The following is a 23,407-nucleotide window of genomic DNA, read 5'->3' on the forward strand; positions in this document are numbered from 1 at the left end:
TGACATACTGTATGTGTTTAGAAGCAGTGAGTTATGTAAACAGCAGGTTAACAGTCATAATAATAATGGTAATAATAAAAGATGTATCATCAGGGAGAAGAGGCAGAGAAATATGAAGCCATGGACAAAAAAGTGGAGCATGGTGCAGATTTTAAACCCAGACTTCTTTGAGGAAATAAAGTTGAATTTACCAGCGCTGCTCCTCTTCCTGGAGTGGCACATACTTCGATCGCCCCTCCCACTTCCTGCTCTCAAATAAAGCCTGTGTCATATGGGTTCTTCCAGGTTCCCTCCCCTTTAGATCTACATTTTCGAGATGGGTGTAACCATCCTGAGCTGCACATTCTCTGCACAGACGCATAGTTTGTAGATCACATGTGACACTAGTCTCAGTTCTGAGGAAGCGAAGCTCGAGCAGTCGTTACTGAGAGGAGAAATGGCTCAGAAAGGAGTTCAGCTGGACAGAGAGAAATTCTGCTGTTCCATCTGTCTGGAACTACTAAAGGATCCTGTGACTACAGTCTGTGGACATAGCTACTGCATGAAGTGTATTAAAAGTTACTGGGATACAGAGAATGAGAAAACAATCTACAGCTGTCCTCAGTGCAGAGAGGAATTTACACAGAGGCCTGACCTGAGGACAAACACCATGTTAGCAGATTTAGTGGAGGAGCTGAAGAAGACTGGACTCCAAGCTGCTCCTGTTGATCATCATAATTATATTTCTTTAATTACAGCATTTTTGATCATCCCAGTCATCGCTTATTATGTTCATCACATACTGGTGGAGCCCTCCAAGAAGCTCCAGGAGAACGTCTGCTCTCGTCATAATGAAGAAATAAAAGTATATTGTCGCACTGATCAGCAGTCTATCTGTCTCCTCTGTTTACTGGACGAACACAAAGGTCACGACACAGTCTCAGTTGAACAAGAAAGGAGCGAGAAGCAGAGAGAGCTCGAGGTGAGTCGACAAAACATCCAGCAGAGAATCCAGGACGGAGAGAAAGATGTGAAGCTGCTCCAACAGGAGGTGGAGGCTATCAATGGCTCTGCTGATAAAACAGTGAGGAACAGTGAGAAGATGTTCACTGAGCTGATCCGTCTCATGGAGAAAAGACGGTCTGATGTGACGCAGCAGGTCAGATCCCAGCAGCAAACTGAAGTGAGTCGAGTCAGAGAGCGTCAGGAGAAGCTGGAGCAGGAGATCACTGAGCTGAAGAGGAAAGACGCTGAACTGGAGAAGCTCTCACACACACAGGACCACATCCAGTTTCTACAGGACTACCCCTCACTGTCGGCACTCAGTGAATCTACACACTCATCCAGCATCAAGATCCATCCTCTGAGGTACTTTGAGGACGTGACAGCAGCTGTGTCAGAAGTCAGAGATCAACTACAGGACGTCCTGACAGACAAATGGACAATCTCACAGACAATGACTCAAGTGGATGTTTTACTGTCAGAACCAGAACCAGACCCAGAACCAGAACCAGAGCCCAAGACCAGAGCTGAGTTCTTAAGATATTCATGTGACATCACACTGGATCCAAACACAGCAAACACACAGCTGTTATTATCTGATAGGAACAGAAAAGTAACACGAGTGAGAGAACATCAGTCTTATTCTAGTCACCCAGACAGATTCACTGGATGGTCTCAGGTCCTGAGTAAAGAGAGTCTGACTGGACGTTGTTACTGGGAGGTGGAGAGGACAGGAGAAGGAGTTTGTGTAGCAGTCACATACAAGAATATCAGCAGAGCAGGGAGAGCAGATGAATGTGTGTTTGGATTAAATGACAAATCTTGGGCTTTATTCCACAAAGACAACAGTTATGACTTTTGGTACAACAACGTCAGGACTCCTCTCTCAGGTCCTCTGTCCTCCAGAGTAGGAGTGTACCTGGATCACAGAGCAGGTATTCTGTCCTTCTACAGCATCTCTAAAACCATGACTCTCCTCCACAGAGTCCAGACCCCATTCACTCAGCCTCTACATGCTGGACTCAGGCTATGTTATGATGATGGAGACTCTGCTGAGTTGTGTAAACTGAAATAGACAGAAGTCATTTCAGGGACAGAGGCTTTAAGTCTGTTTAATCTCTTACACTTGTTTAGTCTTCAAGTTTGTATCTGAGAACTCATCGTGGTCCCTCACTGCACACAGATCACATTAGGCGCGGTACTTTGACGTCTAAATATCTGTTGTGCTGTTTTAAGGTCATTGTCTTAAGGTGGCGAAACTTTTTGCATTTCAGGGTGAAATAGCTCCGTCTCCACTAGTTTCTTGCCATCTTCTCGGTGTGTCAGGGGATTAAATTGACTGCACAGCGTGCTACTTTGTTGAGATCAGTTCAAACAGCGTAATAGTTAAATAAAGAGTTTTAGGAAGCTGTTTGCGTGCTTCATGCTCTTTTATTTACACATATCTTGTTCGTGGGAAATATTAATTTGATAATATTTCTACTAAGTTTAGATGCATTCCACTTCTTTAAATGTTTTTAATAAATCCTGTGTTATCTAACTATGTCACTTTGGTTTAGTCACTTGGATGAATTTGAGGTCGGCTTTTTAAGTCTAACAAGTATTACAATGATTTAAAGGCAAACAGCTTCATGAATTTAAATTTGTGTGTAATACTGAAATGAAACCTCAGTGATCTGTTGAAAACGATTGGTAATGATGGAAAGCAGGTTAGTGATGAAATGCTGATTGTGATTTTGTTGAAATGATACATTTGTTGATGAAGAGATTTAGATTGTGTTCATGTAAAGCTCTCGAGTAAAATGAAGAACAGTTTGTATTTCTGTTTATAAGACTCACTGATGAACATGTTATCTTTTTATTGTTTAAGGGTTACAGCATACTGCTCCTGATGATTCACTTTGACTACTGTGTAAATAAATCCATGGAATAGGAGTTGAGTTGTCCAGCGTCCTCTGTAATCTTCAGGCCTCTTCAAGTTCAGCCAGACATTCAAAACACACATTTCTGTCTGTATGTCTCATTTGGGAGCAAATTGAATATTTGACCTTAAAAATACATCAAGTAAAAGTATTGAAGAAAACATGGAATGCGTGTTGTGAATGATCTGGATGGATCAGAGTTCACTGTGGGGGAAGAGATATCAGTCATTTATAGAGGTAATATATGCAGTGAAATTATTTGGACTTAAAGAGAGGACACTTTACTCTCAACAGTTTCACTTTAAAGAGCATATTGCAGGTTAAAAAAAAGTTGAGATTAACACTTCATGTTGTCAGATAAGGGCTGTAGAATAAGTACATCAATTTTCTGTATATTCTTCAAAACATAAGTGCTCTAATTTAGAGGAGAAAGTGGCTGTTTTTAGCGTAGCTGTTTAGAACTGCTTTTTTTTCAACAACGCGTCATATGACGTAACATGAGGGAGTCGCGTTCTGTTACTGTGCTTTGATCGGCTTTATGCGTATGTGTATGAATGAATCAATGAAGCCTTTATTGCCCCTGGGGGAACTTGTCTTGCACCGAGAGCATGAAACACTTTACAAACAAACATTTAGAAGGCAGCACAAAAGAATTAAAGCACAAAAAACAGGCTAAAACATGATTAAAGAGGTGTAATGATACGTGGTAGTGAGTGAGAATAGACAGGATGCCTCCCTGCCATAGTTTGTAATTTGAGCGGCGCACATTCAGGTGCACAGTGTAAGTGGCTTGATTATTCATAGTGTGTTTTGGTGAATTATTACCACAACCTCAGAAACGATCGAACAGACACATTGAATATTTCGGCATCAGACACAAAAGCGTTTCCTTATTAATGATTTAAATCTCTGGCTGTTTAACATCAAATATTATATACGCAGACAAGCGTTTAATTATTTGATCTGCTGGAATCCTCGGTTATATTCTCTATATATTATATTGCGCGTAATAGACACCGGACAGTCTGTATTAATATATGTAATCATACGATTTATTATAAATCCAACTCTGTTGCAACAGAGCGTGCGCGTGTGTGCGCGCAGTGGGGAAAGACGGAACGCGCGGTTTGGAAACAAACAGAAACACAAGCTTTACGTCTGTCGGTCCTCTATCCCATAAAAACTTTAAACTTTTTGTAGTAGCCTAATATATGTGCAAAAGCACACATTAAAGTGTGGAGTGTGTGCGCTGTTGTGCACATTTGTGTGGATTACGTTCAGTGGACGTGCGCTGTGAACTCACGTCAGGAGAATCCTGCACCATACACTGTATTTTCTATAACAACGTGAGCACTGGGCTGCATAAGGAATAAACAATAAAGACATAGTGCTGCATTTGTACAGGCTGTGTAATCGGGTTCTATGTCTGTCTCTCTCGCGCGCACGCACGCACAGCGCGGCACTGTAATACGTTGTACAGATTGGCCGTTTTTACGAGCAACTCCCATACAATGTAAAGGTGAATGATCGGCACTTGCACCTTCTACAAATAGTTTTTTAATGGATTGAATGTGATTATAAACTTTACATATGCTGATGTGAACACAGCACTCGCCCATATATGGCGAGCTGACACCTGTCACTCAGCAGGACGCCTGCTCCGGGTCTCTCCTCACACCACAGCTTCTCTCCTGAGGCCGTTATTCCTCTAATCCTGCCTGTTTCTGCTCTCTATCACATCTAACAGGTTCAGAATAATAAGCCAGCACACCATTATATGTAAAGGAATACATATTTTCTCCCTCTTTATTGACGGGAGTGACACTCGGATCCATGCTTTTCTATGTTAAACAGACGGGGATTCAGCGGGACTCCCTTATGTTACGTCACAGCCGAATGCGGAAGTAAAACGCAAAGACTAAAACGTCTCCAGGAGACCCTGTGGGTTATTAATTTCAGAATTTCTTTAAAAACAGTATTGTTAACGTATTTTCCTATGATTAGTTAAGTTTTGTCTTTAACCTGCAATATGCTCTTTAAGTATTATTCATACTTTCATACAGTAAAGTATGAAGAAGACAAAACAGTCAGTCCTTCCTTTTTGAAATCCTTTGTTCAGTTTTGTGATCTCTTTTCTTGTCTACTTCTTTACTTGATTAGTAGGACTGGGTTGAACAATCCCATGGGAAAGTCTATTCCAGGGTACTGGAGAGGAGGATCCGGCTGTTTGTCGAACCTCGGATTCAAGAGGAACAATGCGGTTTTCGTCCTGGCCATGGAACACTGGACCAGCTCTACACTCTTCAGCGGGTGCTCGAGGGTTCATGGGAGTTTACCCAACCAAACTGCAGTTCGGGGACCACAGGATCTCGTCTCTGCTTTTTGCAAATAATGTGGTCTTGTTGGCTCCATTGAACCCGGACCTCCAGCGCGCACTGGGGTGGTTCGCTACCGAGTGTGAGGCGGCTGGGATGAGGGTCAGCACCTCTAAATCTGAGGCCATGGTTCTCAACCGGAAAAAGGTGGTTTGCCCTCTTCGGGTCGGTGGGGAGTCCTTGCCCCAGGTGGAGGAGTTTAAGTATCTCGGGATCTTGTTCACGAGTGGGGGGAAGATGGAGCGTGAGGTCGACAGACGGATCGGTGCGGCGTCTGCAGTCATGCGGTCGCTGTATCGGTCCATCGTGGTGAAGAAGCAGCTAAGCCGAAAGGCGAAGCTCTCGATTTACCGGTCGATCTTTGTTCCTACCCTCACCTATGGTCATGAGCTCTGGGTCATGACCGATAGAACGAGATCTCTGATACAAGTGGCCGAAATGGGCTTCCTCCGTAGGGTGGCTGGGCGCTCCCTTAGAGATAGGGCGAGGAGCTCGGTCACCAGGGAGGAGCTCGGAGTAGAGCCGTTACTCCTTCACATCGAGAGGAGTCAGTTGAGGTGGTTCGGGCATCTGGTCCGGATGCCCCCTGGACGCCTCCCTAGGGAGGTGTTCCGGGTATGTCCCTCCGGGAGGAGGCCTCGGGGTAGACCCAGGACACGCTGGAGAGACTATGTCTCTCGGCTGGCTTGGGAACGCCTCGGGGTCCCACAGGAAGAGCTGGAGGAGGTGTCTGGGGTGAGGGAAGTCTGGGTGTCTCTGCTTAGACTGCTGCCCCCGCGACCCGGCCCCGGATAAGAGGCAGAAAATGGATGGATGGATGGATGGGTTGAACAATCCCTGAGGTTCATGTTCTGCAGTTGTAATGGGTGGGGTTGTCTGTAGTTATGACCATTAGGTTAGGCTTCATGTTTCCAGGAAGGATTATGGTTTGCTTCCTTTTTAATCAGAACACACCAGCAATGCGCTTTTTAGTCTTGGTATCATAACAATGCTGGACTGTTGCTTAGCTGACAGCTTACCTGCTCAAGCAGACAAACATTTGTTTCAGTGACTCATTAAGAAATGACTTCAACTCTGAGATCAACTCCAAGTCTGACATTTTCTTAAAGATGAATTGGGGCCATTTGAATGTATTGGGTTGTGGAGGTGCAGTGTCTGCTCTGTAATGGACTTGTGAAGGGTCAGAAAGCACTGTTTGGGTAGCTTGGGTGTTATTACCTACTTTCACCACAAGATGGCGTGTCGTACTATACAGTAGGTGAGTCATTCAGCATGGAAGAACAGTACAGTCACATTGTAGCTCAATGTGCTGTTAAAAGATGATGTGCATCAATGTGCTTTTCTATTTGTGTGCATTTGCAGATCATGGGCTCTGCAATAAACATTTCTTCAAGTGTGTAACATGTTACCCTTTTTCAGCTAAGTGTAACTGATAACTAATTTCATTAGCTAATAATTAAAGCTGGGTTGATATCAGAAACTCCTGCATTAGTTACTATTGTCTAACTTCAGTTAAAATCTATTCAACTTGTCTCCATTCAAATGTCAAATCAAACATAACCAATTGTAACGGATATAAATACTCTAATCATTATGTAAATTAATAGGTATAGTATATTATATCCTCCCCCTGAACTGCTACCTTATCGTGGTGGGGGAGTTTGAGCACCCGAATGACCATAGGAGCTATGTTGTCGGGGGCTTTGAGCCCCCAGCAGGGTCACCCAAGGCAAACAAGTCCTAGGTGACGGGTCAGACCAAAAGCAGTTCATAAAACCCCTATGATGGATATAAAATGAAGGACCGTGACGTCGCCGCATTGCGGAGCCGGGGCCCCACCCTGGAGCCAGGCCTGGGGTTGGGGCCCGCAGGAGAGCGCCTGGTGGCCGTGAGGCCCGGCCGTGCTCAGCCCGAAAGGATGACGCGGGCCCGTCCTCCTGTGGACTCACCACCCGCAGAGGAAGCCGTAGGGGTCGGGTGCAAAGTGGATCGGGCGGCAGTCGACGGCGGGGGCCGCGGCGACCCGATCCCCGGACGCAGCTTCTGGTGTTTGGGACGTGGAACGTCACCTCACTGGGGGGAAGGAGCCTGAGCTTGTGCAGGAGGTTGAGAGGTACCGGCTAGATATAGTCGGGCTCACCTCCACGCACTGCTTGGGCTCTGGAACCCAGCTCCTCGAGAGGGGCTGGACTCTCTACTTCTCTGGAGTTGCCCGCGGTGAGAGGCGGCGGGCTGGTGTGGGCTTGCTCATAGCCCCACAGCTCAGCCGCCAGGTTTTGGAGTTCACCCCGGTGAACGAGAGCGTCGTGTCCCTACGCCTTCAGGTAGGGGACAGGTCTCTAACTGTCGTCTCGGCCTACGGCCCGAACGGCAGTGTGGAGTACCCGGCCTTCTTGGAGTCCCTGGGAGGGGTGCTGGACAGTGCTCCGACTGGGGACTGCATTGTTCTACTGGGGGACTTCAATGCTCACGTGGGCAACGACAGTGAGATCTAGAGTGGGGTGATTGGGAGGAACGGCCTCCCAGATCTGAACCAGAGTGGTGTTCTGTTATTGGACTTCTGTGCTAGTCAAAGTTTGTCCATAACAAACACCATGTTCGAGCACAGGGATGTCCATAAGTGCACGTGGCACCAGGACTCCCTAGGCCGGAGGTCGATGATAGACTTTGTGGTCGTGTCATCTGACCTTTGGCCGTGTGTCTCGGACACTCGGGTGAAGAGAGGGGCTGAGCTGTCAACTGATCACCACCTGGTGGTGACTTGGATGCGCTGGCAGAGGAGGAAGCCGGTCAGACTCGGCAGGCCCAAACGTGTAGTGAGGGTCTGCTGGGAACGTCTGGCTGAACCCTCTGTTAGAGAGGTCTTCAACTCCCACCTCCGGACGAGCTTTTCACAGATCCTGGTGCGTGTCGTGGCGGCAATCCCCGAACCCGGTGGTGGACACCAGAAGTAAGGGAGGCTGTCAAGCTGAAGAAGGAGTCCTATCGGGCGTTGCTAGCGCATAGGACACCTGAGGCAGCTGACGGGTACCGGAGGAGGTGTCTGGGGTGAGGGAAGTCTGGGTGTCTCTGCTTAGACTTCTGCCCCCGCGACCCAGCCCCGGATAAGCGGCAGAAATTGGATGGATGGATTATATTATATATATAATAGGCACCACATCGCATGAGATAAGTCAGTTCCAATGAACTATCTATCAATCATGTACTTCTATCTCACAGGATAGAAATAAAACCCTGAGATTTCTGAAACCAGATATGTTCTTTAACCTTTTAAATCTATTTATGTACCTTAATAACATTTTAAACATAACATTATATTATATTAAATCTTTTAACCAGTTAAGATGAACTTCTGTTCCTCATATCAAATATTTATATTGGCAATTAAGTTAACTAAATCACCCTCATCTTACATAGATAAACAAGAGAATAAACACTCAATCTGATGACTTCTAAGTCAATAAAACAGAATACAACTTGAAAACAGTTATAAGTTAATGAAAGAATAAAAATGATAAATTATAATTCAATAACACAGAATATAAAGGATAACAGAATATAACATGAAGGCACTTTTAGCTGTGTTAATACGATCAACGATCTGCTACATTAGTGACTAGCCTAGCTGAGCTAGCAGCAGAGCTAAATAAAAACAAATTCACATGTAAATGCTAATGATTAGCACGCGGCTCGCATGATTAGCGATCATTTTTAAGCATCTTAAACAACATAAAACAATCTGAACTGCGTCTACATGGTAACAAACAGCAAGAAACAGCTTGAATTTCCCTTGGGATCAATAAAGTATCTATCTATGTGTGTATATATCTATCCATCTATCTATCTATCGATCTATCTATCAGAATCAGGGTCACAACTTCAACCGGTTTTAGAAGAACGATATTTTGTGCCACTATGGAGCTAACACAATTAGCATAACACTTGTGTTAGTATTAGCATCCTTATCGTAGGTATCTTGAGGAGCTCTGAGTCACGTGGTTTAATTCTCTTTGTCACAGCTTTCAACCTAATAGACAGAATATTTCATATATTTGATACTAGATTTTTCTTTATAGATTTCTACCCTTTAGAGGATATTGTCAGACCACTTCTTGATGCTTTTTGGTAAAGTCTACCCGGGGAAGGTGTGTTTTTTAGAAAGTTCCCGGGCTGTGTGCACCACCCTCTGGCGGAGAACAGAATTGCAGTCCAGTAACCTTATGTGGGATACAAACACCATACATAAAATAATTGTCTTATCCTACACCCCTTACCCAGAGTACCTGTATGTCTTACACAAATAAATATGCTCAGTCTATTAGATTTGAAAAGAGGACTCCTCACAAGTCCATTACAGAGCAGACACTGCACCTCCACAACCCAATACATTTCAATCTTCAATTATTATTTTTAAAATGGCCCCAATTCATCTTTAACAAAATGTCAGACTTGGAGTTGATCTCAGAGTTGAAGCAATTTCTTAATGAGTCACTGAAACAAATGTTTGTATTCTTAAGCAGGTAAGCTGTCAGCTAAATAACAGTCCAGCATCGTTATGATCCCATGAGTCAGAGGTATGTCCATGTTAGAAGCTCATTGCTGGTGTGTTCTGATTAAAAAGGAAGCAAACCATAATCCTTCCTGGAAACATGAAGCCTAACCTAACGGTCAAAACTACGAACAACCCCACCCATTACAACTGCAGAACATGAACCTCAGGGATTGTTCAACCCAGTCCTACTAATCAAGTAAAGAAGTAGACAAGAAAAGAGATCACAAAACTGAACAAAGGATTTCAAAAAGGAAGCACCGATTGTTTTGTCTTCTTCATACTGTACAGTATGAAAGTATGAATAATATTTAAAGTGTAACTGTTGAGAGTAAAGTGTCCACTCTGTAAGTCCAAATAATTTCACTGCATACTGTAAATCTCAGTTAACACACCCTGTATATTACCTCTATAAATGACTGATATCTCTTTCCCCACAGTGAACTCTGATCCATCCAGATAACTCTCTGCTCCACAGAGTCCAGACCACATTCACTCAGCCTCTACATGCTGGACTCAGGCTTTATTATCATGGATCCTCTGCTGAGCTGTGTAAACTGAAATAGAAGTATTTCAGGGACAGAGGCTTAAAGTCTGTTTAAACTCTTAAACCTATTTAGTCTTAATGTTTTCTGAGAAGTCATCGTTGTTTCTTACTGTACACAGACCACCAGTCAATCAAACATTAGGGGCGGTACTTTAACGTCTAAATATCTGCTGTGGTGTTTGAGTTTTTATGTTTTCTAAGGTGGCGTTCCTTCCTGTGTCTGTTTAGCTGTGGGGACTGTCGCTGCTCATGATGACGTTTGTTCACATGAACACTGTTTGTCTTTTTTTTTTTTACTGAATCTCTCATTGTCATTTCTTTGTAGTTGAAATGAAACTTTGTGTATTTCAGGGTCAAATGTTTTAAACAATCCAAACTACTTCTCTTCTTCATTAGATTAATAGTAGTTGCTCCACGTTGTGGAAAGAAATTTGTGATCAGATTGACTGTGATTAGTTTATCAGAGTGAATGTTGCGGTGTTCCACTAGTTCCTTGCCGTCTGCTCGGTGTGTCAGAGGATTGAATTGACTGTTCAGCGTCAACACAGATTGTGATTTTGTTGAAATGAAAGGAGAAAGTCAATGATTTTGTAACTAATGTCTTGTGTCCTGCCGTTCTGTATACTGCTACTGAATGCCTTGAATTTCCCTCAGGATCAATGAAGTATCTATCTATCTATTGATACATTTGTTGATGAAGAGATTTAGATTGTGTTCATGTAAAGCTCTCGAATGAAATGAAGAACAGTTTGTATTTCTGTTTATAAGACTCACTGATGAACATGTTGTCTTTTTATTGTTTAAGGGTTACAACCTGCTGCTCCTGATGATTCACTTTGACTACTGTGTAAATAAATCCATGGAAAAGGAGTTGAGTTGTCCAGCGTCCTCTGTAATCTTCAAGCCTCTTCAAGTTTAGCAAGACATTCACAACAACCACCAAAAGAACGCCACACATACATGTAGCCATGTAGCCACGGCCCGCAGTTATCGTGGTAACAGTTAAAAACACATACTAAACAACAGCCTGGAGACGCACAGGTTTGATCAAAATCAGTTGAGGATACGACGGACAGTGTAGGCTGGGTGATCATCTATTATCCAGGGGGTGGAGGGGAGGGGACTGGTTTCAGGCGAGACACATGAAAGGAAGGGTGGACCCAGAGGGTACAGGGAAGTTTCAGATTGACCACCATGGAGTTGATAACTCTCAATAATAAAAAGGCACAATGCCATCAGACTTTAAAGGTAGATCCTCACAGTGGCTTGTTGTTGGTACCAAGGCTTTCAATAGGGCAGATCGGGTTTGACAGCAGGTCTTGTGGCAACAACGTACATTGGCTTGGACAGATGGGACCAGAATGTCCTTTTCTTGAGACGGTAAGAGGGGTGGCTGATAACCATACAGGCATTGGAATGGTGGCATACCTGTTGCAGAGGATGGCAGGGTATTATAAGCATATTCCACCCAAGGCAGTTGGGAAGACCCGGAGGCTGGGGTGGTGGACACCAGGCAGCGGAGTGTCTTTCCAAGGTCCTGGTTTGCTCTCTCCGCTTGGCCATTTGTTTGTGGATGAAATCCAGAGGAAAGGCTGATGGTGACCCCTATGGACGAGCAGAAGGCTTTCCAGACAGCAGAGGTGAACTGAGGCCCACGGTCAGAAACAATATTACAGGGAAGGCCATGGACCCAGAAGACATTCTTCATCAGGATGGAAGCTGTTTTTTGTGCTGAGGGAAGTTTAGGCAAAGGCAAAAAGTGTGTAAATTTAACTGCCCTACCTACCTGCAGCTTCGCAAACCCTGATATACAGACAAGTGCATGTATACGAGCCATACATAGGGAGACGGGACAAATGGCCTGTAGTGGATGTTGAATACACACACACACACACACACTGATCTCTGACAGGGCGTAGGTATTACACACTGACGCATCACACGAGTCAGCAAATTTGAGACAGGAAAAGTATCTCTGTGGAAAATACCTGTTTGTCAGGTAACCGTCCTCATAAACCACCAATATCTATACTGACAGAGTCCCAAAAGAATGAAGACTCATGGTGGGGGGAGTGGCAAAGAATAGGACTGACAGCGATGTTGCCTACCTGTCCAACAACAAACAAGGGAGCAAGGGAAAACCAGTTCTTTTTTTCATTTTACAACACTTCACCCCACATCATGCTTTCACCCACACCCACACGTTCACCACCAATGACAGAGATTTAAACACCTCATATATCTTGTTATTGACCGGTTTAACTTGTTTCGTTAGTTGTAGTTTTAGATTATTTTCCATTCAGACTGCCTCTTCTCACTTTACTTGTCAGCAACACCCATATATATGGATTTCCACACCAATAGGCAGAATAGGCACTGATGGCAAGTGTGGACATGTAGTTAGGTCATTTAAATGCCCTCCTACTTAACAAAGAGTTTTGACAGTTTCACCCTCCAGACTCTAACGTCTACAGACCTTAATCAGGAATATGGAATAAAAGATTTCCTCCAAACAAACTTCATAATGTTTTAAATTAACAAATCCTAATAATGTTGAAAACTAAATGTAACACAATAAAACATGGCGTCAGATCTAAAAATAAAAAATAAAGTTAAAAATGAATAAATTAGAAGATGTAAACATTAACAACATCAGCCATGAAACAAACCATTCAGACGTGTTTACTATTTTTAATGTTGTTTGGGTTTTTGGATACGTCTGTTGTTGTTCATGTTTTTATGCCATGTATTTTGTATTTGTATGTACATTTTTTCGTTGTATTGTTCCTGGTATTATATTTGAAAGGTGGTATAGATGTGTTTAATGGTGGGACACTTTGAGTATTTGACCTCACCTACAATCAGCACCTTGCAGCCTATTGGTGTAAAAATCTCTATATATGGTCATGACCCCCCTCCTCTGTTAAAAAATGATCACCTGAAGAAAACCTCTAATGGAAACCCTAACCCTTATTTATTTATCCGTTCTCCTTTTTTAATCCGTGTTGAGTTTTAAAAGGTTTTTAATAATCGTCATTTGTCTTAAATACACTTAAATACACTTACTTGCATTTCCCTCGGGATCAATAAAGTATCTATCTATCTATCTATCTATCTATCTATCTAAATAGGGATGTTACGATTCAGTCCAATCACCATTCAATTAATGAAAGTTTGTTTTTACAAAATGAGACTGAAGAATAATTATGACTGAAAAAGATTCCTTTAATTTTTTTCATGAATACACCAATGCACCTCTTAATGTCTTGGGGTCTTAGACTCGTTTGGGCGAGTGAGGCTTCAAACTCGCTTTTTAGTATAGTATGGCTTAGTAGTTGCCATGGTAACACCTGGCTGTTACAACCAACCACCTCTGCTCTACAGCTAAGAGTTAGTGAGTTAGTGCCTCCTTCTTTATATTTTTTAAATGGGTAGTTCCCAGAGCCCCCCTGCTCCCCTCTGAAGCCCCTTTGCATTACAACATTACAGTAGGGAGTAGCAGATGCAGGCAGGTCCACAAACCTTGCTCAATACTCATAGCATAGTTTTTATTACTTTATGGTAAAACATTTACCCACCATGTGGTGGACAGCCCTCTGAAAAGAACCAGAAAATCTACCCACATTGGGACATTTGGACCCTGTTACTGTGATTCATTTTCAAAAGTATCGATGTGAAGCTTTACACATTTGAATACATTTTTTTAACTGCCTCACAATTTATCTTTAATAAATTAATCACACAGCAAAGACTGTCCTCGCCCAAATCCAACTATTACTACTGTTTGCCGTTTATGAGTAATCCCGTCTTTTCAAAAAGCTGCTCCTTAAAGAAATCACCTGAAACTCACCCCATTCAAATATTTCTCTCCTCCCTTCCCGTAACAGACCTGAAGGGAAGAGGATAGGTGTGAACTATGAACTGTGAATTAATATCTATGTGCTACACATTAAAACTCTACGTGATAACCTCAACTATAACCTAACATTTTTATTCTGTATGAGTATGTGACAAACAAAATCCTTTGAATTTTGAATGTAAAGTCGAGTATCACACTTGTAGATGACAGCAAGAGACAGAATTATCACAACAGTGTTAACAATGTGATTAGTATAAATTAGTAAATACTACAAATGGGCACCACTAGAGTATTTTTTTAAAAAGAAACCTGCCTCTTTGTTTTTATATTGAGCTTAGCTATAATTCTATTCATTGCTGTATAGGTGCAGCAAAAAAAATTATTTCTATAATTTAATTGGAAAAGTAAAAGTTCGCCTACCAGCCCCAACAGGACGTGGAAGATGCCATTGTGTTCCTGCTAAACTTCATGTACGCTCACCTGGACAAGCCAGACAGCACTGTGAGGGTCATGTGTCTTTTTACTTCTACAGTGCTTTTGACATCTTGTCTCCGGCTCTACAGGGGGACAAAATACAACAGTGCATTTGGATGCTCCCCTTGTGTCCTGGATTCTTGACAACCTGACTGGCAGACCACATTATGCGTGTCTAACACACTGTGTGTCGGACAGAGTGGTCAGCAACACAGGGGTCCCACAGGGGACGGTCCTGTCTCCCTTCCTCTCAACCACAGACTTCAATTGAAACGGAGGCCATCTTCAAAAAGGGTCTGAGCCTCCTCTACTTCCCGAGGAGGCTCAGGTTCTTTAACATCTGCAGGACGGATCTTTTTGAGTCTGTGGTTGCCAGTTCGATCACGTTTGCTACTTCCTGTAATCTTTTTGTGTTAATAAATGAAGCACACAGCAAAAAGTGTCCTTGCCCAAGTCCAATTATATTACTATTATTGTTTGTTGTTTGAGTCACAACCTTTCTTTTCAAAAAGCTGCTTTTTGAGGAACACAGTCAAACCTGAACCTCACCCCAGTAAAATATTTCTCTCCTCCCTCCCCGTCACAAACCTGCAGGTATGAGGATGGGCTTGGAGTATAAACCGAGAATGACTGGAACTGAAAAACCTCATTCAGTGCAGCAAGTCAACAAGAGCAGACGGTTGTTGTCCATCAGAGCTCTGACTGTGTTTCTATCCAGAGAAAGAGGAACTGTTTGACCATCACTGAGAGGAGAAATGGCTCAGAGAGGAAACCAACTGGACCGAGAGAACGTCTGCTTTTGTCATGATGAGGTGATGAAGATATTCTGTCGCACTGATCAGCAGTCTATCTGTCAGTTCTGTTTACTGGACGAACATAAAGATCACGACACAGTCTCAGCTGCAGCAGAAAGGAGTGAGAAGCAGAGAGAGCTCGAGGTGAGTCGACAAAACATCCAGCAGAGAATCCAGGACGGAAAGAAAGATGTGAAGCTGCTCCAACAGGAGGAGGAGGCTATCAATGGCTCTGCTGATAAAACAGTGGGGAACAGTGAGAAGATGTTCACTGAGCTGATCCGTCTCATGGAGAAAAGACGCTCTGATGTGAAGCAGCAGGTCAGATCCCAGCAGCAAACTGAAGTGAGTCGAGTCAGAGAGCGTCAGGAGAAGCTGGAGCAGGAGATCACTGAGCTGAAGAGGAAAGACGCTGAACTGGAGAAGCTCTCACACACACAAGATCTCCACCAGTTTCTACAGGACTACCCCTCAGTGTCAGCACTCAGTGAATCTACACACTCATCCAGCATCAAGATCCGTCCTCTGAGGTACTTTGAGGACGTGACAGCAGCTGTGTCAGAAGTCAGAGATAAACTACAGGACGTCCTGATAGACAAATGGACAAACATCTCACAGACACTGACTCAAGTGGATGTTTTACTGTCAGGACCAGAACCAGAACCAGAGCCCAAGACCAGAGCTGAGTTCTTACAATATTCATGTGACATCACGCTGGATCCAAACACAGCACACACACAGCTGTTATTATCTGATGAGAACAGAAAAGTAACACGAGTGAGTAAACAACAGTCTTATTCTAGTCACCCAGACAGATTCACTGTTTGGTCTCAGGTCCTGAGTAAAGAGAGTCTGACTGGACGTTGTTACTGGGAGGTGGAGAGGAGAGGAACAGTTTCTGTAGCAGTCACATACAAGAATATCAGGAGAGCAGGGATCTCACATGAATGTTTTTTTGGACGTAATGACAAATCTTGGAGGTTAGATTGTGACAACAAAAGTTATAACTTTTATTACAACAAAGTCCATACTCCTGTCTCAGGTCCTCTGTCCTCCAGAGTAGGAGTGTACCTGGATCACAGAGCAGGTATTCTGTCCTTCTATGACATCTCTGAAACCATGACTCTCCTCCACAGAGTCCAGACCACATTCACTCAGCCTCTACATGCTGGAATCAGGATTCATAAATTGTTGTTTTTGTCTTTTGGAGACACTGCTGAGTTGTGTAAACTGAAATAAACTGAGACCATTATTGTGTGAGGAACTGTGCTTAATCAGTCATCTGTAAATGTAAATAATTTAACTAGTCCTTTACCATACTTAATTTAATTAACAAGTATAATAGTTCACATATGAAACTAAATGATTCCACACTGACAATTTTATCATTATAAAGTGCATTTAGCATCCTCCAAAATCCACCTGAGAAGAGCCATGATGGAGAAAAGAAGATGCAAAAAATGTCTCCATTTGTCAGACATTGATCTCCATGAGTTTCCTCTATACCACCTTAACCAAACCTTACACAGAGTCAGAGGAAAAAGGTTGAAGATGGAAGAAGGGGAGGGTAGAGGGTTGCTTCCAAGGAAAACATTTCTTGGGATGAATACTAGGTTGAGAATTTTGTTGCTTACCTTTTGCATTATACACTGGCAGTGACCAACATGCTAGTCCTTGCTAGCAAGGTAAACAGAACATGGTCCCCATAAGACTGATTGATAAAACTTGCAAATTATCCAAGGGAAAATGGCTCATTAAGAGATGGGGCACTATGTGTGATGTGTGAACAAGTCGAGAACATTGATGTTTATTGTTTGGTTATCACGGACCACACAAACTATTTTTTGTTGTTTTATTCATTCTTTTTTTGTATACTATTTTAATACATTTTTAAAGTGTCTGATGTTAATGTGTTTGTCTGAACTGCAGCATTATTCAAGCAGTTGATGTTGACATGTTGTGAATCAGGTGTGCTGCATAATTTACGCCACAAGGTGGTGTCTGCGAGTGAGTAACAGTGTTTTGCAGGTGTTCAGAGAAGAAGAGTTGTTGTTGTGCAGATGCTCCAGAGTTAGCAAGAATGCAGTAGAAATTATTCAGCAGTTGAAGAGTCTTGTAGGCAGAGGAATGACGGTACTGGGTCTTTGTTTAATGCTTTAATAAAGTAAAACCACTTTCCAGCGTGTCTGAGTCTCTTGTTGCAATATATGAATATTTCTTCAGAGGGTGGGAAAGTGTCTTAGGATAAACCCTAAAGTAACTGTCCCCATAAACCACTTTTACCTATACTAAAATAATAAACAAAAAGAATAAAGGATCAATGTGGGGGAGGGGCAAAAAAAAGGTTTTGGAATGATTCTTTTTTCCCCCCACAATGCACAGAGAAGGAACAAAATCAATTATTGATACTTTTATAGATAAACTTATTTAATTAGATTTTTTATTGGTGTGAATAAGTGTGTTTCTAAATTAATTCACCTTTATACTAGTTTTAAAAATAAGATCTTCATTTTCACTGTACGAGTACAACGAAATATTTCTGGAGTCAGTTAGTGATGTCTGAGGCGGGGGGGGGGGGGTTATCAGGGTTTTTCTGAGAGAATGTCATTGTGTGGGGGGATGGCTAATATGGGGGGGGAGGAGCTTCAAGTTGCACAGAGTCAGACGGGGGTGGGGTGTTGCTATTGTGTGTTCATGAGTCGGGCAGCTCTATGGTAGAAGCTGTTACAGAGTCTGGTTGTGTGCTCCTTGAGCCACGACCAAAAGAGTGTGGAGCAACTTTTAAACCGAGGCTTCTTTGTAAACAGGAAAACAAAGTTGCATTCATCAGCGCTGCTCCTCTTCCTAGAGTGAATCATACTTTGATCGCCCCTCCCTCTTCTTCTTCCTGCTCTCAAACACAGCCTGCTGAACTCTGTCTCTGGTATTTCCTGGATCCCTCCCCTTTAGATCTACAGTTTGAGAATGGGTGTAACCAACCGGAGCTGCAGAGTCTCTGCGCAGCCACATGCTGTTTAGATCAGAGCTGAAACTAGTCTCAGCTGTGAGGGAGTGAAACTCAAGCAGTCGTTACTGAGAAGAGAAAGGAGTTCAGCTGGACCGAGAGAAATTCTGCTGTTCCATTTGACTGAATCTACTGAAGGATGACTACTTCCTGTGGAAACAGCTACTGCATTAAGTGTATTAAAAGCCATCAGGATGTGTGATTCCACCAGGCAGAAACTGAATGCCTGTAAGTCCTGTCTGCAGTGTCTGGCCTCTTAGTGGGAGAACCTCCAGCCTCATTTTGAAGCAGCACCATTAAAGAAACAAGCTGGTGAAGTCGTCCAAGAAGCTCCAGGAGAACGCCTGCTCTCGTCGTAATGAGGTGATAAAGATGTTTTGTTGTCGGCAGTCCATCTGTAATCTCTGTCCTGTGGACGAGCACAAAGGTCACGGCACAGTCTCAGCTGCAGCAGAAAGGAGCGAGAAGCAGAGAGAGCTCGAGGTGAGTCGACAAAACGTCCAGCAGAGAATCCAGGACGGAGAGAAAGATGTGAAGCTGAGAGAGCGAAACAATGTCCTGACAGAGAACTGGACAAACATCTCACAGACAGTGACTGAAGTGGATGTTTTACTGTCAGAACCAGAACCAGAGCACAAGACCAGAGCTGACTTCTTACAATATTCATGTGACATCACACTGGATCCAAACACAGTAAACAAAGAGCTGTTATTATCTGATGGGAACAGAAAAGCAACATTCATGAGTAAAGAACAGTCGTATTCTAGACATCCAGACAGATTCACTGATTATCCTCTGGTCCTGAGTAAAGAGAGTCTGACTGGACGTTGCTACTGGGAGGTGGAGAGGAGAGAAGCAGTTTGTGTAGCAGTAGCATACAAGAATATCAACAGAACAGGAAGCTCAGAAAAATCTTTGTTTGGATTTAATGACAAATCTTGGATGTTATTTTGTGACAACAACAGATGTGACTTTTGGCACAACGATGTCAGGACTCCTCTCTCAGGTCCTCAGTCCTCCAGAGTAGGAGTGTACCTGGATCACAGAGCAGGTACTTTGTCCTTCTACAGCATCTCTGAAACCATGACTCTCCTCCACAGAGTCCAGACCACATTCACTCAGCCTCTATATGCTGGACTCTGGGTTTATCCTGTTGGATCCTCTGCTGAGTTGTGTAAACTGAAATAGACAGAAGTCATTTCAGGGACAGAGGCTTCAAGTCTGCGTTTAAACTCTGAAATTTGAGGTGGCGCTCCTTCCTGTGTCTGTATAGCTGTAGTTGAAATGAAACTTTGTGTATTTCAGATTCAAAAAGTCCAAACAATCCAAACTACTTCTACCTTCTCTTCTTCATTAGATTGATTTAGTTGCTCCATTTTGAGAAACTGCTATCAAACACAGCCTGCTGAACTCCGTCACTGGTATTTGGACTCTGGATCCCTCCCCTTTAGATCTACAGTTTGAGGATGGGTGTAACCAACCGGAGCTGCAGAGTCTCTGCACAGCCACATGCTGTTTAGATCAGAGCTGAAACTAGTCTCAGCTGTGAAGGAGTGAAATTCAAGCAGTTGTTACTGAGAAGAGAAATGGCACAGAAAGGAGTCCAGCTGGACCGAGAGGACACAGCTACTGCATGAAGTGTATTAAAAACCACAGAGTCTACAGAAAAATCTTGGATGTTATTTTGTGACAACAAGAGATGACTTTTGGTCCAACAATGTCTACACTCCTGTCTCAAGACCACATTCACTCAGCCTCTACATGCTGGACTCAGGCTTTATTATCATGGATCCTCTGCTGAGTTATGTACTCTTAAACTTATTTAGTCTTCATGTTTGTATCTGAGAGCTCATCGTCACTCACTGCACACACATAACCTGCCAATCAAACATTTGGGGTGGTACTAAATATCTGTGGTGGTGTTTTGAGTTATTTTTTACTAATGTTTTTTAAGGTGGCGCTCCGTCCTGTGTCTGTTTAGCCGTGGAGACAAGCTCTGCTCATGATGACGTTTGTTCCCCTGAACTGACATGAAGATGTAATCGTGTGTGTGTCCTCTGAGTGTTTGTTGGATATTTGAATAAAATCATGTCAAAGAGGAGGAAGGAGAAATATTTAAATAAAGAAAAATTAAGAAAATGAAACAGAAAGAATCATTCAGGGTTTTTATGGATGTTTGATGTAACGTTTGATTTGATATTTCAGTGTGTTTGATTTTTTTAAAAAGCACAGATAATGAACTTAGAGCACAACAAAGATCTTCTATTTTCTGTTTTAAAATGACAGCGATCCAGTCTGAACTCAGGAGAGGAGGTGTAAAATCAAAAGAATAAATCAGTGAAAGGTTCAACTTCCGATGAAGACACTCAAACAACAAACAACTACATAGTCATAATCAATCAGAAATAAACAATATATACTGAAAAGCAATGCTTATAGATAATAATACCAACAAAAGCGAGCCGACTGACCTGTATGAAGTCCCATTCAGAGTCAGAGGGTTTCTTCAGTAGCATGGAGACATGTTGACTGCAGGAGACGATAACGTCTGTCTTCTTGGAAAACCTTTGAACCAAATCAACAAGACATGTTACTTCAGATACAACAGTCAAAGTGGTCTAACGACACTTTGAGAGGACAAAGACGACACTAGTTAAAATTTAAATAAAGTATATTTGTATACATTCTCCTATGCCACTATTGAGACAGTTATTAAAACAGAAGTTTCAAGGTTTTGTGTTTGAATTAAAAAAAGAAAACAAATATTTATATGAATAAATACTTACATTTTTCACGTGAGTCACGTCTGTCTCCTACCCGCACCGTCGGAGAGCAGGCAGGGGTGATGCGAGAGGTCATGGTGAAACAGTTCAAATTTAAATTAAAGGGGAAAATATTTCAAAAAATTAAATAAAAACCTATACAAATATTTGGTCATTTTATTTTACTTGTTCTTTTTTAGGCGTGTAGATATTATGCCCAGTTGAAAAAATGTGTACTCACTCGTGCTTGTAAACACACACACTTTTCCAACCGGGCATAATGAAAAACAACCACATTTTCTTCAACTTCCAAACATAAACATAAAAATGCACATTTTCATTGCTAAAAGGTTTAAAAGTTATTTGTATCCATTGATAGCTTACTGATTCTAATGGTTAGCTAACTACAAGATGCAGCTCGCTAACATTAGCTCATCAATATGACATGTAACTGTAGCCATTTAGTTCATGACAATAAAAGTACAATTTCAAAGTACATTATACAGTATATTCATATTAATTCACTTTATTTCATTAAATTAGACTGTAATTTACTTACCATGTAGAACTTCATAGGAGCAAAACTTTCTCAATTCTTCTCCTGCCTCTCCAACCGACCGCGTGAAATGTGTGGGAGACCCGGCGAAGCTAAGCTATTAATTAACTCTGTGCAGAGTGAGACAAACGTCGCTTAAATAAAGTTTGGTGGACTCGGTTCGATTCAGGGGTAACGTTATAATCAGTTTGGTTTGGTTTGCGATCAGACTGAACTTTGTCAAGCGCTCCAAAGCCGAAGTCGAATTACGTGTCCCATACTCACGCGTTGGGCTGTAGCTGCATTCAGGTGGTGTCCGACGTATCTGAAAAAAACAAATGTAAAATTTACAAAAACGCCTGCTCAAGTCAGAACAATAACCTAAATAATTAGATGCCCGACTTGCCGACATTTTCGTGATAAACTTGGGGGGGCAAAATATGTTTCATTCATGTTAAGAGACTTAGCAAAACTTGTATAAAAGCGATTATACATGTCTGTTGTTCGTTATTTGTTGTCCAAATGTCTTTAGTTAAGTTATTTGTTGTCTGTTGTTCGTTATTTGTTGTCCAAATGTCTTTAGTTAAGTTATTTGTTGTCTGTTGTTCGTTATTTGTTGTCCAAATGTCTTTAGTTAAGTTATTTGTTGTCTGTTGTTCGTTATTTGTTGTCCAAATGTCTTTAGCTAAGTTATTTGTTGTCTGTTGTTCGTTATTTGTTGTCCAAATGTCTTTAGTTAAGTTATTTGTTGTACAGTATTGCTAGTTTTTCTTTAGTGCTCTTTTATGCACTGCAGGTTTGCACTGGGGGGGGGGGGGAATGCAATTTCATCTGTGCTGTATGTTTAACATGTGGCATATTTGACAAATAAAGAACCTTGAACCTTGAACCTTGAACCTTGAAAAAACATTTTCCCTTTAAAATACATTTTCTGTCGATCCTCAATCATGTCTGCACTTTTCCCTTTAAGCACTTTTAACATCTTTGTCCTCTCATCAAAAGAGTGTTTTTGTAATAGCTGTACATTTTACAAGTTTAGGTTTCACTTTATAAAAGAGAATAAATCTTATTTGCAGTCAAACTGTACGAACACAAACTGTAATCATAGACATGACCGACTCGTAATTTGGCGCCAAACCGGATGAAATGAACCTGCATCACTGTCTAATATTAACTTGTGAGTCAAAGCTGTCGCTAGCTAGCTGGTCTTGAGCTATACGTTAGCATTACTCTTCAAACATTTTACTACACACAGCCACTTTCCACTCACATAGAAATAACCCACAAATGTTCAGGAGCCGAAAGAAACAAACAAGAAAACAGATATGAGGACGGCGGCCGCCATTTCCTCAACGACGTACCGCCGGACTTAATGTTTCCACCTTTACCGTACTTTTAGCTTACAGACCAAACATCACCGGGGATTTATATTAACTTACAAACAGCTAAAATCACACAAAAAGCGATCAACCAACCTGTAAACATTACAAGGAAATCAGCGACGCAGAACAACAGTTGTTTATTCTCCATTCATCCTGACGCGCTCTCCTTGCTCTGCGCGTTGCTAAGGGTCCCCAAGTGACGCTGCTGGAGGGTGCTGCCACC

At 42.3% G+C, this 23,407-nt stretch overlaps 2 protein-coding genes and 1 long non-coding RNA gene across 6 annotated transcripts in view; 2 read left to right on the forward strand and 1 right to left on the reverse strand.

Annotated features, from left to right (window-relative positions):
* Positions 1-23,407, forward strand: part of tmem71 (transmembrane protein 71) — a 42,930-nt gene that overhangs the window by 11,300 nt on the left and 8,223 nt on the right. The window lies entirely within an intron of this gene.
* LOC306826304 (tripartite motif-containing protein 16-like protein) lies at positions 392-2,056 on the forward strand (the record flags this gene model as incomplete). Its single annotated transcript, XM_079347504.1, has 1 exon — positions 392-2,056. The coding sequence occupies exon 1, from the start codon at positions 437-439 to the stop codon at positions 2,054-2,056; it is 1,620 nt and encodes a 539-aa protein (XP_079203630.1). The 5' UTR covers positions 392-436.
* On the reverse strand, positions 9,194-21,920 carry LOC306826172. Of its 4 annotated transcripts, none has more exons than XR_013779380.1 (4): positions 21,827-21,920; positions 21,292-21,318; positions 20,977-21,070; positions 9,194-9,305 (listed from the first exon to the last, which is right to left on the reverse strand). It is a non-coding gene; the product is annotated as an uncharacterized lncRNA (long non-coding RNA). The 4 variants fall into 4 exon arrangements; XR_013779381.1 differs by lacking the exon at positions 9,194-9,305 and adding an exon at positions 11,635-12,105; XR_013779382.1 differs by lacking the exon at positions 9,194-9,305 and adding an exon at positions 16,755-18,914.

This window comes from Symphodus melops (genome assembly GCF_947650265.1).
Source record: "Symphodus melops genome assembly, chromosome: 7".
Classification (NCBI taxonomy): domain Eukaryota; kingdom Metazoa; phylum Chordata; class Actinopteri; order Labriformes; family Labridae; genus Symphodus; species Symphodus melops.